Source organism: Macaca fascicularis, chromosome 7, assembly GCF_037993035.2.
Source record: "Macaca fascicularis isolate 582-1 chromosome 7, T2T-MFA8v1.1".
NCBI lineage: Eukaryota > Metazoa > Chordata > Mammalia > Primates > Cercopithecidae > Macaca > Macaca fascicularis.
Window position 1 is genome coordinate 35,966,699 of NC_088381.1, and position 18,619 is coordinate 35,985,317.

The 18,619-nt window shown below is 41.2% G+C and overlaps 1 protein-coding gene and 1 pseudogene across 29 annotated transcripts in view; both read left to right on the top strand.

The window, feature by feature from the left end:
- Positions 1-18,619, top strand: part of FAM81A (family with sequence similarity 81 member A) — a 122,416-nt gene that overhangs the window by 79,259 nt on the left and 24,538 nt on the right. For all 29 annotated transcript variants that reach the window (XM_065547996.1, XM_065547994.1, XM_045395551.2 and 26 more), the window contains one exon: positions 10,340-10,458. In XM_065547996.1, coding sequence (XP_065404068.1) covers positions 10,340-10,458 — 119 coding nt within the window. The remainder of the gene's footprint in view (positions 1-10,339; positions 10,459-18,619) is intronic.
- Positions 2,108-2,625, top strand: LOC141407206 (mitochondrial import inner membrane translocase subunit TIM14 pseudogene; annotated as a pseudogene).

The window sequence follows — 18,619 nt, forward strand, 5'->3', positions numbered from 1 at the left end:
TGAATAAAAAAATAATTCCTACATTTAAGGAGATCCAAGTGTCACATAACATTTCTTCTTGAACTTAAATTTCTAAAAGTCAGTAGATGGACAGGAGGGCAGAGGAAGATGGCAGAATAGAAGCCTCCACCAATTGTCCTCCCCACGTGAACACCAAATTTAACAACTATCTACAAAATAAAGCACCTTCCTAAGAACCAGAAAGCAGGTGAGCGATCACAATACCTGATTTTAACATCGTGTCACAGAAAGAGGCACTGAAGAGGTAGGAAGGACAGTCTTGAATCACCGACACCACCCCTCCCCCGTCCCCCCGTCAGCAGACCACGTGGCTCAGAGAGAGCCTGTGTGCTTTGGGGAGGGAGAGTGCAGTGTTTATGGGACACTGTTTTGGAATGCAGGGCGGCCAACCAGCGGTGATAACCAAGTAGTGTGCCATGGGCCTTGGGTAAGAGTCTGAGACATTCTGGCTTTAGGGGTGCCTCTACACATTCACAGCTGTGGTGGCTGTCAGGAGAGACTCCTTCTGCTTGAGAAAAGCAGAGGGAAAAGTAAAGGGGACTTTGTCTTTGGCTTAGGTACCAGCTCGGCCACAGTGGAGAAGAGCACCAAGCAGGCTTTTGGGGTCCCTGACTCCACGCCTTGGCTCTTGGACTCTTGGATCTCTAGATGTACCCTGGGCTAAATGCGGGCCCCACTGCTCTGAAGGGTGAGTCCCAGGCCTGACAGGATTCACCACAAGCTGAATGAAGAGCCCTTGGGCCTCAAGTGAACAATGGCAGTAGCCTGACTTTATTCCCTGTGGGCATGTGGTGGACACGGGGAGACTCCTCACCCTGGGGGAAGGGGAGGGAAGAGTGGGAAGGACTTTGGTGGTTTCAGCACTAGCTCAGCCGCAGTAGAATAGAGTACCAGGTAGATGTCTAAGGTTTCTGATTCTAGGCCGGGGCACCTGGATAGCGTCCCTGGACCTGCCTGGAGCCTGGAGGAACTCATTGCCTTTAGGGGAAGGACAGAAGCCTGGCTGGCTTCACCACTTGCTGATTGTAGAGCCCTAGGGCCTTGAGTGAACATAGGGGTAGCCATGTAGTGATTATAGCAGGCCTTGAGCAAGATTCGGTGCTGTGCTGGCTTTAGGTCAGACCCATCACAGTCCCAGTGGTGGTGGCTACAGAGGTGCTTGTGTACCCCTTCCCAGCTCCAGGTAGCTCAGCACAAAGAAAGAAAGACTTTGCTTGTTTGGGAGAAAGTAAGGGAAGAGAATGAGAGTCTCTACCTGGTAATCCAGAGAAATCTTCTGGATCTTTTCCAAGACCGCAAAGGTAGTACTTCTACAAGTATGCAAGAACTACAGTGTTATTGTGCTTGGGGTACCCCCTAATGCAGATATGGTTGTCGTGACCGAATAACTTAGATTACTTAACACCCAAGTCCCTTTGAATATCTGGAAAGCCTTCCCAAGAAGGATGGGTACAAACATTGACTAACATCCACGAGCATCAAGACCGTGCAGGAAAACATTACCTCACAAAATTAACTAAATAAGACACCAGAAGTCAATCCCAGAGAGACAAAGATATGTGACCTTTTAATCGATAATTCAAAATAGCTGTTTTGAGGAAACTCAAAGAAATTCAAGATAACACAGAGAAGGAATTCAGAATCCTATCAGATAAATTTAACAAAGAAATTGAAATTATTGGCCAGGAGCAGTGGCTCACACCTGTAATCCCAGCACTTTGGGAGGCCAAGGCAGGTGGATCACCTGAGGTCAGAAGTTCGAGACCAGCCTGGCCAACATGGTGAAACCCCATCTCTACTAAAAATACAAAAATTAGCTGGGTGTGGTGGCGGGTGCCTGTAATCCCAGCTATTCAGGAGGCTGAGGCAGGAGAATCGCTTGAACCCAGGAGGCAGAGGTTGCAGTAAACCAAGATTGTGCCACTGTACTCCATCCTTCTGGAAAGAAAGAAAGAGAAAGAGAGAGAGAAAGAAAGGAGGGAGGGAGGGAAGGAAGGAGAGAGAGAGAGAGGGAGAGAGAAAGGAAAAGAAAGAAATAGAAAAAAAGAAAAAGAAAGAAGGGAGGGAGGGAAGAAAGAAGGAAGGAAGGAAGGAAAGAGAGAGAAAGAGGAGCTGGGATGAGCTGTGCTCCTGGAGGAAGCAAGGGAGCCCAGCTGGAGCCATAGCCAGTACAGTGGTAGCAGTTGGACTGACCATTGCTGCTGCGGGATTTGCAAGCTGTTATGTTTTGCAAGCCATGAAGCATATGGAGCCTCAAGTAAAACAGGTTTTTCAAAGCCTAACAAAATCTGCCTTCAGTGGTGGCTATTATAGAGGTGGGTTTGAACCCAAAATGACAAAATGGGAAGCAGCATTAATACTAGGTGTAAGCCCTACTGCCAATAAAGGGAAAATAAGAGATGCTTATCAATGAATTATGCTTTTAAATAGTCCTGACAAAGGAGGATCTCCTTATATAGCAGCCAAAATCAGTGAAGCTAAAGATTTACTAGAAGATCAAGCTAAAAAATGAAGTAAATGTATGATGAATTTTAAGTTCATATTTGTTTATGTATATGAGTACTAAGTTTTTGTAACAAAATGCCTCAGAGCTACAATAGAAAGATGAAAGAAAGAAAGAGAAAGAAAGAAAAAGAAAGAAAGAGAAAGAAAGGGAGGGAGGGATGAAGGAAAGAAGGAAGGAAGGGAAGATAGAGGGAAAGACAGAAAGAAAGAGAAAAGTAAAAAGAAGCAGAAATTCTGGAGCAGAAAAATGCTAGTGACATACTGAAGAATGCATCAGTCTGTTAGCAGAATTAATCAAACAGAAGAAAGAATTAGTGAGCTTGAAGCCAGGCTATTTGAAAATACACAGTCAGAGGAGACAAAAGAAAAAAAAGAATGAAAAAAGAATGATGCACAAGATCTACAAGATCTAGAAAGTAGCTTCAAAAGGATAAATCTAGAAGTTACTGGTTTTTAAGGGGAGGTGGAGCGAGAGATAGTGGTAGAAAGTTTATCGAAAGGGATAACAGAGAACTTACCAAACAAAAGATATCAAAATTCAAGCACAAGAAATCAAAATTCAAGCACAAGAAGGTTATAGAACACCAAGTAGATTTAACTCAAAGAAGACTACCTCAAGGCATTTAATAACCAAACTCCCAGAGGTCAAGGATAAAGAAGGGATCCTAAAGGCAGCAAGACAAAAGAAACAACATACAATGGAGCTCCAATATGTTTGGCAGCAGACTTGTGGCATGACATACTTAAAGTGCTAAAGGATAAAAACACTTAGCATAAAACCTACCATAGTGTATCTGGTGAAAATATCCTTCAAACATGAAGGAGAAATAAAGACTTTCCCAGACAAACAAAAGCTGAGGGATTTATCAACACCAGGCCTGTCCTACAAGAAATGCTAAAAGGAGTTCTTCAACATGCAAGAAAAGAATGTTAATGAGCAATAAGAAATCATCTGAAGGTACAAAACTCACTGGTAATAGTAAGTACACAGAAAAACCCAGAATATTATAATACTCCAATTGTGGTATGTAAACTATTCATTATCTTAAATAGCAAGATGAAAAGATGAACCAACCAAAAATAATAACTTTTCCAGACATAGACAGTACAATAAGATATGAATAGAAACAATGAAAAGTGAAAAAGTGTAGAGATGATGTTAAAGTATAGATTTAGCAGCACTTCTGAATATATATGTAATATATATATGTGAAAATAAAGTATAGAGTTTTTACTAGTTTTCTTTTTGCTTGTTTGTTAGTTTGTTTGTAAGTGCCTACATCAAAAAAGAAGAAAATCTTCAAATAAACAATCTAAGGATATGTCTTAAAGAATCAGAAAAGCAAGAGCAAACCAAACTCAGTGGAATAAAGGAAATAATGAAGATCAGATCAGAAATAAGTGAAATGAGAACAATACAAAAAAATCAATGAAACAAAAAGTTGGGTTTTTGAAAAGATAAGCAAATTGACAAACATTAGCTAGACTAAGAACAAAACAGAAAAGACCCAACTAAATAAAATCAGAGATGAAAAAGAAGACATTACAACCGGTATCACAGAAATTCAAAGGATCATTAGAGGCTACTATGAGCAACTATATGCCAAAAAATTAGAAAACCTAGAATAAATGGATAAATTCTTGGATACATACAACCTACCACAATTGAATAATGAAGAAATCCAAAACCTGAACAGACCAGTAACAAGTAATGAGATTGAAGCCATAATAAAAAAGCCTCCTAGCAAAGAAAAGCCCAGGACCCAATGGCTTCACTGGTAAATTTTACCAAACATTTAAAGAGAATTAATAGCAATCATACTGTAACTATTCTGAAAAGTAGAAGAGGAGGAAATATTTCCAAACTCATTCTACGAGGCCAGTATTACCTTGGTACCGAAATTAAACAAAGAAGCAAAAAAAAAAAAAAAAAAACAAAAAAACAAAAAAAACCTACAGGCCAATATCCCCATTGAATATTGATGCAGAAAGCCTCAACAAAATACTAGGAAACGGAATTCAGCAACACGTTAAAAAGATCATTCATAATTACCAAGGGGTATTTATTCCAGGGATGCAAAGATGGTTCAACATATGTAACCAGTCAGTGTGATACATCATATCAACAGAATGAAAGACTAAAAACATATGATCATTTCAACTGATGCTGAAAAAGCATTTGATAAAATTCAACATCCCTTCATGAGAAAAGCCCTCAAAAAACTAGGTATACAAGGAACACATCTCAACATAATAAAAGCCATATATGACAGACCCACAGTTAGTATCATACTAAATGGGGAAGAATGGAAAGTCTTTATCTAAGATCTGGAACACGAAAAGGATGCCCACTTTTACTACTGTTATTCCACATCGTACTAGGTGTCCTAGCTAAAGCAATCAGATGAAAGAAATAAAGGGCATCCAAATTGGAAAGGAAAAAGTCAAATTATTCTTGTTTGCAGATGATACGATCTTATATTTGGAAAAGCCTAAAGACTCCACCAAAAAACTCTTAGTACTGATAAACAAATTCAGTAAAATTTCAGGATACAAAATCAACATACAGAAATCAGTAGCATTTCTATATGCCAATGGGAACAATCTGAAGAAGAAGTCAAGAAAGTAATCTCATTTACAATTGCTATAAATAAAATTAAATACTGGCCAGGTGCTGTGGCTCACGCCTGTAATCCCAGCACTTTGGGAGGCCAAGGTGGGCAGATTACTTGAGCTCAGGAATTTGAGACCAGCCTGGGTAACATGGCGAAACCCCGTCTCTACCAAAAATACAAAAAAATAGCTGAGCATGGTGGTGTGTGCCTGTGGTCCCAGCTACTTGGGAGGCTGATCTGGGAAGATTGCTTATGCCTTGGGGGCAGAGGTTGCAATGAGCCAAGATCGCGCCACTGCTCTCCAGCCTGGGTGACAGCACAAGACCCTGTCTCAATAATTAAATAAATAAATATAGGCCAGGCACAGGGGCTCATGCCTGTAATCCCAGTACTTTGGGAGGCCGAGGCGGGTGGATCAGTAGATTGAGACCATCCCGGCTAACACAGTGAAACCCTGTCTCTACTGAAAATACAAAAAAAAAAAAAAATTAGCCGGGCGTGGTGGCAGGCACCTGTAGTCCCAGCTACTTAGGAGGCTGAGGCAGGAGAACGGCGTGAACCCGGGAGGCAGAGGTGGTAGTTAGCTAACCTCTAACCTGGGCAACAGAGCGAGACTCCATCTCAAAAATAAAAAATAAAAGTAAATAAATATATACATATATACACATACATACCTATGAATTAACCGAAGAAGTGAAAGATCTCTACAATGAAAACTATAAAACATTGATGCGAGAAATTGAAGAAGACTCATAAAAATGGAAAGATATTCCATGGTCATGGAATGGAATACATAATATTGTTAAAATGTCTGTACTACCGAAATCAATCTACAGATTTAATGCAATCCCTATCAAAATACCAATGGCATTCTTCACAGAAATAGAAAAAAAAAAAATCCTAAATTTCATATGGAACCACAAAATACCAAAAAAGCCAAAACTATCCTGAGCAAAAGAACAAAACTGGAGAAGTCACGTTACCTGACTTCCAATTATACTACAGAGCTACATTAACCAAAACAGCATGGCACTGGCATAAAAATAGATACATAGAGCAATGGAACAGAATAGAGAACCCAGAAACAAATCCATACATCTACAGTAAAATCCTTTTTGAAAAGGTGCCATGATCATGCAATGGGGAAAGGACAGTCTGTTCAATAAGTGGTGCTGGGAAAACTGAATATCCATATGCAGAAGCATGAAACTAGACCCCTATTTCATACCGTATACAAAAAATCAAATAAAAATGGATTAAAGATTAGAGAGAAGCAGAAAAAATAACTATTGGGTACTGGGCTTAATGTACAGAATCTGTACAACAACACATTAAACTCAGTACCCAATAGTTGTGTTTAATTATCTTACAGAAATAATCTGTACAACAAACATCCATGGCATGAGTTTACCTATGTAAAAAACCTTCACATATACCCCCGAACCAAAAATAAAAGTTGAAAAAAAAAAAAAGACTTAAATCTAAGACCTCAAACTATGTAAAATAAAACATTGGATAAACTCTCTAGGACATTAGAGTGGGCAAAGATTTCTTGAGATATACCCTACAAGCACAGGCAACCAAAGCAAAAATGGACAAATGGGATCAAATTAAGTTAAAAAGCTGCTGCATATCAAAAGAAACAACAAAGTGAAGGGAGAACATAGTTGCAAACTATCCATCTGACAAGGGATTAATCACCAGAATACATAAGGAGCACAAACAACTCTATACGAAAAAATCTAATAATCTATGTTAAAAATGGGCAAAAGATCGGAAAAGACATTTGTCAAAAGAAGACATAAAAATGGCAAACACAGGTATATGAAAAGGTGCTCAACATCATTGATCATTAGAGAAATGCAAATCAAAACTATAATGAGATATTGGCTGAGTGCAGTGGCTCACACCTGTAATCCCAGCACTTTGGGAGGCTGAGGTGGGTGGATTACTTGAAGCCAGGGGTTTGAGACCAGCCTGGCCAACACGGCGAAACTCCATCTCTACTAAAAATACAAAAAAAAAAATTAGCCTGGCATGGTGATGCATACCTGTAATCCCATCTACTTGGAAGGCTGAGGCATGAGAATCACTTGAACCCAGGAGGTGGAGGTTGCAGTGAGCCGGTATCATGCCACTACACTCCAGCTTGGGTGACAGTGAGACTCAGTCTCAAAAAGCAAACAAACAAACAAAACTACAGTGAGATATCATCTCACCTGAGTTAAAATGGCTTTTATCCAAAAGACAGGCAATATCAAATGCTGGCAAGGATATGGAGAAAAGGGAACACTCCTACAGTGTTGGTGGGAATGTAAATTAGTACAACCACTGTGGAGAACACTTTGGAGGTACCTCACAAAACTAAAAACAGAGCTACCGTATGATTCAGCAACCCCACTGCTAGGTATATATCTACAAGAAAGGAAATCAGTATATGGAAGAGATAACTGCACTCCTATGTTTATTGCAGCACTATCCACAATAGCCAAGGTTTGGAAGCAAGCCAAGTGTCCATCAACAGGCAAATGGATAAAGAAGTGTGGTACAGATACACAATGGAGTGTATTCAGCCATAAGAAAGAATGAGATTCTGTCATTTGCAAAAACATGGATAGAACCAGAGGTCATTATGTTAAGTGAAATGAAATAAGCCAGGCACAGCAAGATAAGCTTCGCATGTTCTCACTCACTTGTGGGAGCTAAAAATTAAAACAATTGAACTCACGGAGATAGAGAGTAGAATGATGGTTACCAGAGGCTGAGAAGAATAGTGGGGGGTAGGGTGGAAATGTGGATGATTAATGGGTATTAAAAATAGTTAGAATAAGATCTAGTATTTGATAGCACAACAGGGTGACTATAGTCAATAATAATTTAATTGTACATGTAAAAATAACTGAAAATATAATTGGGTTGTTTGTAATAGAAACAATAAATACTTGAGGTGATGGATACATCATTCACCCTGATGTGATTATTACACATTGTATGTCTGTATCAAAATAGCCCATGGCTGGGCGTGGTGGCTCAACCCTGTAATCCCAGCACTTTGGGAGGCCGAGGTGGGCAGATCACCTGAGGTCAGGAGTTCAAGACCAGCCTGGCCAACATGGCAAAATCCCATCTCTACTAAAACATACAAAAAATAGCCGGGCGTGGTAGTGGGCACCTGTAATCCCAGCTACTCGAGAGGCTGAGGCAGGGAGAATTGGTTGAACCTGAGAGGTGGAGGTTGCAGTGAGCCGAGATTATGCCACTGCACTCCAGCCTTGGTGACAGAGCAAGACTCCATCTCAAAAAAAAAAAAAAAAAAAAAAAAAAAAAAATTCCCATATACCTCATAAATATATACATCTACTGTGTACTCACAAAAATTAAAAATTAAAACAAAGTCAGTAGATGAATGAGAGGCAATCAGTTGCCCCCAAGACAAAGTAGAAGAAATCCCTGAGACATTACAACCAAAGGCAAAGAGAGAGGAACCACAAGGGAAAGGTTAAAAGCCTTGGTGGACAGATCCAGGACACCTAGCATGTCCGTAATAGGAGTTCCAGAGGAGAAAAAGAAACAGATGGAGAAGAAATACTAGTTACACAGGAGAAGAAATTTTACCTGAGTTGAAGACTTTTTTTGTAGAGATGTAGTCTTGCTTTATTATTATGTAGGCTGGACTCGAACTTCTGGCCTCAAGCCATCCTTTCACCTCAGACTCCCAAAGTGCTAAGATTACAGGCATGAGCCACTGTGTTAGGAATATTTTTATAAAATCACAAGTCAATACAATTCGAAATAAATAATACAAATGACTAAAAAAAAACTTAACTGCTTGAAAATGAAAAAAAAAAACCCCACAATTCTAAGTAATCCTTAGATTCCTAAGATATCTTTAGATCAAAGAGGAATTCATTTTTTTTTTTTTTTTTGAGAGGGAGTCTCGCTCTGTCGCCCGGGCTGGAGTGCAGTGGCCAGATCTCAGCTCACTGCAAGCTCCGCCTCCCGGGTTTACGCCCTTCTCCTGCCTCAGCCTCCGGAGTAGCTGGGACTACCGGCGCCCGCCAACTCACCCGGCTAGTTTTTTGTATTTTTTAGTAGAGACGGGGTTTCACCGTGTTAGCCAGGATGGTCTCGATCTCCTGACCTCGTGATCCGCCCGTCTCGGCCTCCCAAAGTGCTGGGATTACAGGCTTGAGCCACCGCGCCTGGCCCAAAGAGGAATTCTAAACTGCCATCAAAATATTGAAAAAAGAAAACACTCCATATCCAATCTATGGACCCGGCAAATACTGTATTATAAAGAAAATGCCGGCTGGCGCCATGGCTTACGCCTATAATCCCAGCACTCTGGGAGGTCGAGGCGGGCGGATCGCCTGAGGTCAGGAGTTCAAGACCAGCCTGGCCAACGCGGTGAAACTCCGTCTCTACTAAAAAATACAAAACTTAGCCAGATGTAATGACATATGCCTGTAATCCCAGCTACTCGGGAAGCTGAGGCAGGGGAATTGCTTGAACCTGGCAGGCAGAAGTTGCACTGAGATTGTGCCACTGCACTCCAGCCTGGGCAACAGAGCAAGACTCCATCTCAAAAAAAAAAAAAAAGGAAAAGAAAAAGAAAATGGCTTCATTACTAAGGAAGAAATACTAAAACTAAAGGAACTTAGTTTGTTTTTGTTTTTGTTTTTGTTTTGAGATGGAGTCTCGCTCTGTTGCCCAGGCTGGAGTTCAGTGGCGCATTATCGGCTCACTGCAAGCTCCGCCTCCCGGGTTCACGCCATTCTCCTGCCTCAGCCTCCCCGGGTAGCTGGGACTACAGGCTCCCGCCACCACGCCCGGCTAATTTTTGTATTTTTAGTAGAGATGGGGTTTCACCGTGTTGGCCAGGATAGTCTCCATCTCCTGACCTCGTGATCTGCCTGCCTCGGCCTCCCAAAGTGCTGGGATTACAGGCGTGAGCTACCGCGCCCGGCCGGAACTTAGTTTTTAATGGTAAGTAAAGGGACTTGCTCTGGGAGGAGCCTCTAAGGTCTCTGTCTAAGCCCCCTAGTTATCTGTTTAAGTGTGCATCAGGTGACCGTTGAAAAGGAGTCTCTTATGAAAGACTGAGTTAAACATTCTTATTTTTGCGAAAAGTAGAAAATGCTTTTGTGGAAGCATGTGAATTCTTAGATGACTCCCTTAGTGTTTTTTATGTTGCCCAGGTACTCCAGGAGCAGATTCGTGCCCGGGACAACATTAGCTATGGAACTAATTCTGCCTTAAAGACCTTGGAGATGCGCCAGCTCTCCGGTTTGGGAGATCTTCGAGGAAGAGTAGCAAGGTAGGTGTTCAAATGTTGGGGTCTCTGTTCATCAAAAACCATTTTCTACAAACTCCATTATAGTGGGGAATGTATTAAGGAAGCCCCAAAGCAAATGCCTTGCATTCCTTTAGTACATTCCCTCCCTGCTTTGGCCATAAAATCCAGTGGTAGGAGTTAAACCTGGTTGTGAGGGCGCCATGGGTTTCTTTTGTTACGCAATTGGTGTTGTCTTCATGGGAAGAAATGATGGGAGAACTCACTCAGCTGACCTTGTAACTTGATAGGGTAATACTATGTTTATTGAATCCGATAATATAAAGTTGACATAGTTCGTATGTCGTTTTGGAAATTTAATTTTTTCTGTTATTCATTTTTTAATTTTCTGAAAGTATTGGTCTGGGAAAGATTGGAAACTTAGAAAAAAGATCTTTCTCCTCAGTATGAAAAGTGCTATTTTCTCAAAGTGTGCTGCGTGGACCAGCAGCCTCAACATCACCGGGGAGCTTGTTAGAAATGTACTGTCTCCAGCCCACCCCGCAACTACTGAGTTAGAATCTGCATTTTAACAAGAGCCCTGAATTCATATGCATGGGAAAGTCTGGGAAGCACTGCACCAGGACTGTTTCTAGGGCTATTTTTATCTGACTGGGACAAATTTGTCCGAAGTATTTATGGGCCTCTTCTGCCCTCTGCTGGGACTAAGAGCCAAGTACATTAATACGTATCAGCACCGGAGCTGAGGAGCAAATGGCACTTCCCATCAGCCTGAGGTGGCAATGAGGGTGGTCTGCAAGGAGACGGGCGGAAGAAAGAACAAGGACCTCTAGCATGCAAGGCCTCTGGAGCAGGGAGGAGTAGTGTTAGGGTGTGTTTGTGCAGACAACATGTCGAGGGCCTTGAATGCTGGGCATGTGTGTTTGCGTCCGCTGGGTAAAGATCAGTCTAATAGCAGAGGGCTGCATGGATTGGATGGGGACAGGTTGATCACTCTCCTTCTGTGATTTTCTGTCCTCAATAGGATGAACTTCAGTATCCTTAGTGTGATCCTTGGTGATGACACCCTGTTGACTCCCTCTCCTGTCTCTCCCCTTGCACTGTACCTTTCAGCAGTGATCAACTCTTTGTTAGTCCCTGAATAAGCCACGCTCGTCTATTGCTACACTTTTGTATGTGCTGTTCTCGTACCTAGCATTCCTTTTCCTCCTCTTTTTCTTTTCTTTTTATTTTTGAGACAAGCCTCACTCTGTCGCCCAGGCTGGAGTGCAGTGGCACAATCTCGACTCACTGCAACCTCCACCTCCTGGATTCAAGCAATTCTCCTGTCTCAGCCTCCCGAGTAGCTGGGACTACAGGCACCTGCCACCACACCCAGCTAAGTTTTGTATTTTTAGTAGAGATGAGGTTGTAACCATGTGGGCCAGGTTGGCTTCTAACTCCTGACCTCAGGTGATCCGCCCATCTTGGCCTCCCAGAGTGCTGGGATTACAGGTGTGAGCCACCGTGCCCAGCCTCCTCCTCCTTTTCTAACTTCTTTTCAGTCTTTAAAGTTCAGCTGAAGTGTCACGCCCTCTGGGAGTCTTCCCTGACACTCCCACTCCATAGAGCTCTCCTAGCACTCACTGCTCTATTGAGTCTCTCTGTTGTCTTCCTCACTCTGCTGCCTTTACTGTGTTGGAGGGGGGGTTCCAGATGTGTTATCTCTCTATAGCTGAGTGCCTGGAACAGTCTCTGGAAAACAGTAGATACTCAACATTCATCATCCATTTTGATGAAGAAATGACCTTGGAAACTCACTGTAAGAGGACTGGAAAACCTTAACTCTTCATTTGTGGAGTTCGGCTTAAAAGAAATACCAGCTCTGTGATACCTCTCAGAACAGCAGGGAGTTAGAAGAACTGGAGAGCTACACGACAGAGTAGGGACTCTAGGAGGACTTTGAGGATCTTCATACCCGCTTGAGTTGCAGATGAAGATCAAGTGATGGAATACATGTGAGAGGCTTGGTGCCCTGCATGCGATGAACAGGGCCTGCAACCACTGGTAGCTGTATCATCTCAGGGGCAAGAGCAGTGACATTGTCCTTATGATGCTGGTTCTAATACAAAGTAGAATAATTATTTTAAAATACTTTCAGGAATCTTATACTCTTCAGTTTCTTATCAACTTCTCTATCCAACTTGTTCCTTTCCTGTAACAAAAACTTTCACTCTAAAGGCATAAAAAATGTTTGTTATGAGTACTGGATATTTTTGATTTGTTTTTTAGCTATATTAGTCTTTTGCCTGGAATGCTGATGAGACTTGATTGTTGAAATGAATTCATGTGAAATAAAAATTCTTTGGAAAAGCTTCTTGTCTTTCTTGTAGTGATTATGAATTATATTGGAGGGCTATGAACATTTTAAGTGGTATTCTTAAGTTACTAGATTGCTATATTATTTCATATTTAATTTTATAGTTTTTATGGGTCCATTGGTGATGTAATTAGTAGCAAAAGGGCCTTGATTTTTTTCGCTGTAAATCCAGCTCAGAAGGGCAAAGGCAAGTTCTCTATGGAGGTGAGATACACATTTAGCTCACGTGGCATACCATGTTCTAAACAGGACTTGATCAGACCTGAAGGCCCGATAGATGGCGCCCTTTCTCTCTCTCTCCTCTCTCTCTCTCTCTCTCTCTCTCTGTCTCTGAACAGCTTTAGTGAGAGCTAATTCAGGTACTATATAAGTCAACTACTTAAAGCACACAATTCAATGGTTTTTAGTATATTCACATAGTCGTGTAGTCATCATCACAATTGATTTCAGAACATTTTTATCATCCAAAAGGAAACCCCATACCCGTTAGCCGTCACTCCCCATTTTTCCCCAGCCTCCCCAGTTCCCCAGTCCATGGCAGGCCTACATTCTCTCTCTAATGGATTTCCCTCTTCTGAGCATTTCGAGTGAATGTGTTCCCTTGAGACTGGCTTCTGACACTTAGCATCATGTTTTCTGGGTTCATCCGTGTTGTAGCATGTATCAGTACTACATTCCTCCTTATGGCTGCATTTAAAAAACCCATTCATCAGTTGAAAGTTTGGGTTGTTTCCACTTTTGACTATTTTAAATAATGCTGCTGTGAACATTTGTCTGTTTGTTTTTGTGTGCTCATAGGTTTTCATTTCCCTTGGATGTGTACCTAGAATGAAAATGCTGAGTGACATGATAACTCTATATTTAACTTTTGAGGAACAGCGCAGCTAGACTGTTTGCGGAAATGGCCGCCATTTTACATTGCCCCCAGCAGTGTCTGAGAGCTCCGATTTCTTCACATCCTCACTAACAGTTGTTTCCTATCTTTTTGATTATAGCCATCCCAGTGGGTTTGAAGGGGTATCTCATTGTGGTTTTGATTGCATCCCCCTGAAGACTAATGGTGTTGAACATCGTTTAATGTGCTTACTGGTCATTGCCGTATCTTCTTTAGGGAAGTATTCAGATTCCTTGCCCATTTTTAAATTGGGTAATTGTCTTTTTATTATTGAGCTGTAAGAGTTTAAAAATTATATATTCTAGATATAATTCCCTTATCAGATATCTGATTTGAAAAATTACTGTCCCATTCTAAGGGATGTCTTTTCATTCTCTTGTGTCTTTTGAAACTTAAAAATTTTTAATCTTTTCTTCAGTTGCTAGTGTTTGGGGTGTCATAGTTAAGAAACTGTTGCATAATCCAGGTCACAAATATTTATGCGTATATTTTCTTTTTTAAGTTTTAAAGTTTCTGCTCTTACATTTAGGCCTTTGATCGATTTTTAGTTAATTTTTTTGTGTATGGTATAAGGTAGAGTTCCACATTTATTATTTTCCTTGTAGATATCTATTTATACCAGCAAAATATGTTGAAAAGTCTATTCTTTCCCCATCAAATTGTCTTGGCACCCTAGTTGAAAATCACTTGGCGGCTGTGAGCAGTGGCCACGTCTGTAATCCCAGCGCATTGGGAGGCCGAGGCGGACAGATCAGGAGGTCAGGAGTTCAAGACCAGCCTGACCAATATGGTGAAACCCCCGTCTCTACTAAAAATACAAAAATTAGCCAGGTATGGCGGCCTGCACCTGTAGTCTCAGCTACTCAGGAGGCTGAAGCAGGAGAATCGCTTGAACCTGGGAGGCAGGGGTTGCAGTGAGTCAAGATCTTGCCACCGCATGCCAGCCTGGGCAACAGAGCAAGACTCTATCTCAGAAAGAAAGGAAGGAAGGAAGGAAGGAAGGAAGGAAGGAGAGAGAGAGGAGAGAGAGAAAGAGAGAAAGAAAGAAAGAAAGAAAAAGAAAGAAAGAAAGAGAGAAAGAAAGAAAGAAAATAAATCACTTGGCAATAGGTGTATAAATTTATTTGTGGACTCTCAATTCTATTGCATTGATTCCCAATTCTTTTCTTATGCTGGTGCCACACTGTCTTGATTACTATAGCTTTGTGGTAAATTTCAAAATTGAGAAGTGTGAGTCCTCCAACTTCATCCAGTTTTTTCAAGATTGTGTTAGCTGTTTTAGGTCCATTGTATTTTCTTATGAAATTTAGGATCAGTCCAGGTGCAGTGGCTTATGTTTATAATCCCAGCACTTTGGGAGGCCAAGGCAGGTGAATCACCTGAGGTCAGGAATTTGAGACCAGTCTGGCCAACATGGTGAAATCCCATCTCTACTAAAAAGACAAAAATTAGCTGGGTGTAGTAGCGCACACTTGTAATCTCCGCTCCTGGAGAGGCTGAGGCAGGAGAATCGCTTGAACCTAGAGGTTGCAGTGAGCCAAGATCATGCCACTGCACTCCAGCCTGGGTGACACAGCAAAACTTTGTCTCAAATTTAAAAAAAGAAGAAGAAGAAGAAATTTAGGATCAGGCTGGACATGGTGGCTCACGCCTGTAATCCCAGCACTTTGGGATGCCGAGGTGGGCAGATCACGAGATAAGGAGTTTGAGACCAGCCTGGCCAATATGGTGAAACCTCTCTCTACTAAAAATACAAAAATTAAGCCAGGTGTGGTAGCGGCCACCTGTAATCACAGCTACTAGGGAGGCTGAGGCAGGATAATCTCTTGAACCTGAGAGACAGAGGTTGCGGTGAGCCGAGGTCCCGCCACTGCACTCCAGCCTGGGCAACAGAGAGAGACTCTGTCTCAAAAAAAAAAAAAAAAATTAGGATCAGTTTGTCAATTTCTGCAAAGAAACCAGTTGGAATATTGATAGGGACTGTGTTGAATCTGTAGATCTGTTTGGGGAATATTGCCATTTAAAAATATTGAGTCTTTCAGTGGGTTCAGTGTCTCATGGCTGTAATCCCAGGGATTTGGGAGGCCAAGGTAGGAGGATTGCTTGAGGCCAGGAGTTTGAGACCAGCTTTGGCAACATAGCAAAACTCTGTATCTATGAAAAAATGAATATGTTAGTTGGGCATGGTGGCACATGCCTGTAGTTGCAGGGACCTATGATCACATCACTGCACTTCAACGAGGGTGACAGAGAGAGCAAGACCTTGTCTCGAAAAAAAACAAAAAACAAAAAACAAGCCTTTCTTTAAAAAAAATTTTTTTAGAAACATCATCTTCCTCTGTCGCCCACACTGGAGTGCAGTGGCGTGATCACAACTCCCTGCAGCTTGAACTCCTGTGCTCAAGCAATCCTCCCACCTCAGCTTCCTGAATAGCTGGGACTACAGGCATGTGCCACCACATCTCACTAATTTTTTTCATTTTTTGTAGAGACAGGGTCTCTCCCAGGCTGGTCTTGAACTCCTGGTTTCAAGTAATCTTCTCACCTTGGCCTCCCAAAGTGTTGGGATTACAGGTGTTAGTCACCATGGCTGGCCCCAAAATTAAGTATTTGGATCCACGAATGTGGGTGTCTTTCCATTTATTTTGGTCATCTTTAATATGTTTCAACAATATTTTGGAGTTTTAAAAGTATAAGTTTCATACTTCTTTAAATTTATTCCTAAGTATTTTATTCTTTTTTGATGCTACTGTAAATAGCAAATCTTTTTGTTTTTTTACTGCCACTGTAGACAAGTACAGTAGATTTTGTGTGTTGGTCTTGTATCCTGCAACCTTCCTGAACTCATTAATTACTTCTAATAATTTCTAGTGGATTTTTAAAAAAGATTTTCTACATGCAAGATCATGCCATCTGCAAATAGAGTTTTACTTTCTACTTTCCAATCTGGATTTCATTTCATTTTCTTGCCTAATTGCCCTGACTAGAACCTCCAGTATGATGTTGAATAAATGTGGTGAGAGCAGATACCCTTGTCTTATTTTTGATTTTAGGTGAAAGTATCCATACTCTCATTATTCAGTAGAATGTTAGGTGTGGATTTTTTTTTTCCCCTTTGGAGACAGAGTCTTTTTCTGTCACCTGGAGTGAAGTGGTGCGATCTTGGCTCACTGCAACCTCCATCCCCCAGGTTCAAGTGATTCTCCTGCCTCAGTCTTCCGAGTAGCTGGGATTACAGGTGCCTGCCACCATGCCCAGCTAGTTTTTGTATTTCTATCAGAGATGGGGTTTCGCCATATTGGCCAGGCTGGTCTTGAACTCCTGAACTCAAGTGATCCACCTGCCTCTGCCTCCCAAAGTGTTAGGATTACAGGCATGAGCCACCGCGCCCAGCCCAAGTGTGGATTTTCTTGTGTATGTTCTTTGCTAGGTTGAGAAAGATTTTCTTTTCCTAGTTTCCTAGTTTGTTGACTGTTTTTATCATGAAGGGTATTGGATTTTGTCAAATGCTTTTTCTTCACCTATTGAGATGATCGTGTGGGGTTTGCCCTTTTTTCAGCTGATAAGGTTTATTACACATTAATTGCTTTTCTGATGTTAATGCAAACTTGCATTCTTGAAATAAATCTCACTTGATCATGATATATAATCCTTTTTGTATATTGCAGGATCAGTTTGCTAGCATCTGTTGAAATGACACCATCTGTTGTCATTTTGTTACCCCCAATACAGCTTTGCTCCATCCACCTCCTTTGTGCTATTATCAAATATGTTAAATTTGTAATGTAATGTACATTGTTCTATGTATGTAACAATACAATTGTATGCATATTATTTTAAACAATTGCTTTTTAAATCAATTATGACAGGAAAGAAAATATTCATTTATATTGCTCTTTATAATTACATAATTACCTTTACCCATGCTCCGTGTTTTTTCATGAGAATTCAAATTACTATCTGGGGCACTTGTTTTTAGCCTGACAAACTTTGGTATTTCTTCTAGGGTGGGTCTTCTAACAATGAATTCTCTCATTTTTTGTTTTTCTGGGATGTCTTTATTTTGCCTTATTTTTTTGAAAAGTAATTTTGCTGGATGTAAGATTCCTGGTTGACAGTTTATTTTCTTTTAGCACCTTGAATATGTCATCCACTGCCTTGTGGTCTCAATTATTTCTGATGAAAAATTAGCTATTAATATTATTCTAGTTCCCTTGTATGTGAGGAATTGTTTTTTCTTGCTGCTTTCAAATATTTCTCTTTGTCTATGTCTTTTTCTTTTTCTCTTTTTGAGACATATTCACCCTGTCACCCACGCTGGAGTGCAGTGGCATGATCTCAGCTCATTGCAACCTCTGCCTCCCAGGTTCAAGTGGGTCTCATGCCTCAGCCCCCTGAGTAGCCGGGATTACAGGCGTGCACCACCACACCTGGCTAATTTATGTATTTTTGGTCGAGACGGGGTTTCACCATGTTGGCCAGGCTGGTCTCAAACTCCTGGCCTCAAGTGATCTGGCTGCCTCAGCCTCCCAAAGTGCTGAGATTACAGGCATGAGCCACCGTGCCCGGCCATGATGTGTCTGGTATGGATCTCTTGGTATTTGCCCTACCTGGAGTTTGTTGAACGACTTGTTTGTATCAATTAATGTTTTTCATAACATTTTGGAAATGTTTTTCATAACATTTCAGCCATTATTTTTTGAATATTTTTAATGCTCTTTTCTCTTCTCTTTCTCTCTCTTTCCTTTGAGTTGGAGTGTTACTCTTCACCCAGGCTAGAGTGAAGTGGCAAGATAATGGCTCATTGTAACCTCAAACTACTGGGCTCAAGTGATCCCCCCACTTCAGTCTCCTGAGTAGCTGGGACTATAGGCATGCATCACCATGCCCAGCTAAGTATTTTTATTTTTATTTTTAGAGACAGGGTCTCA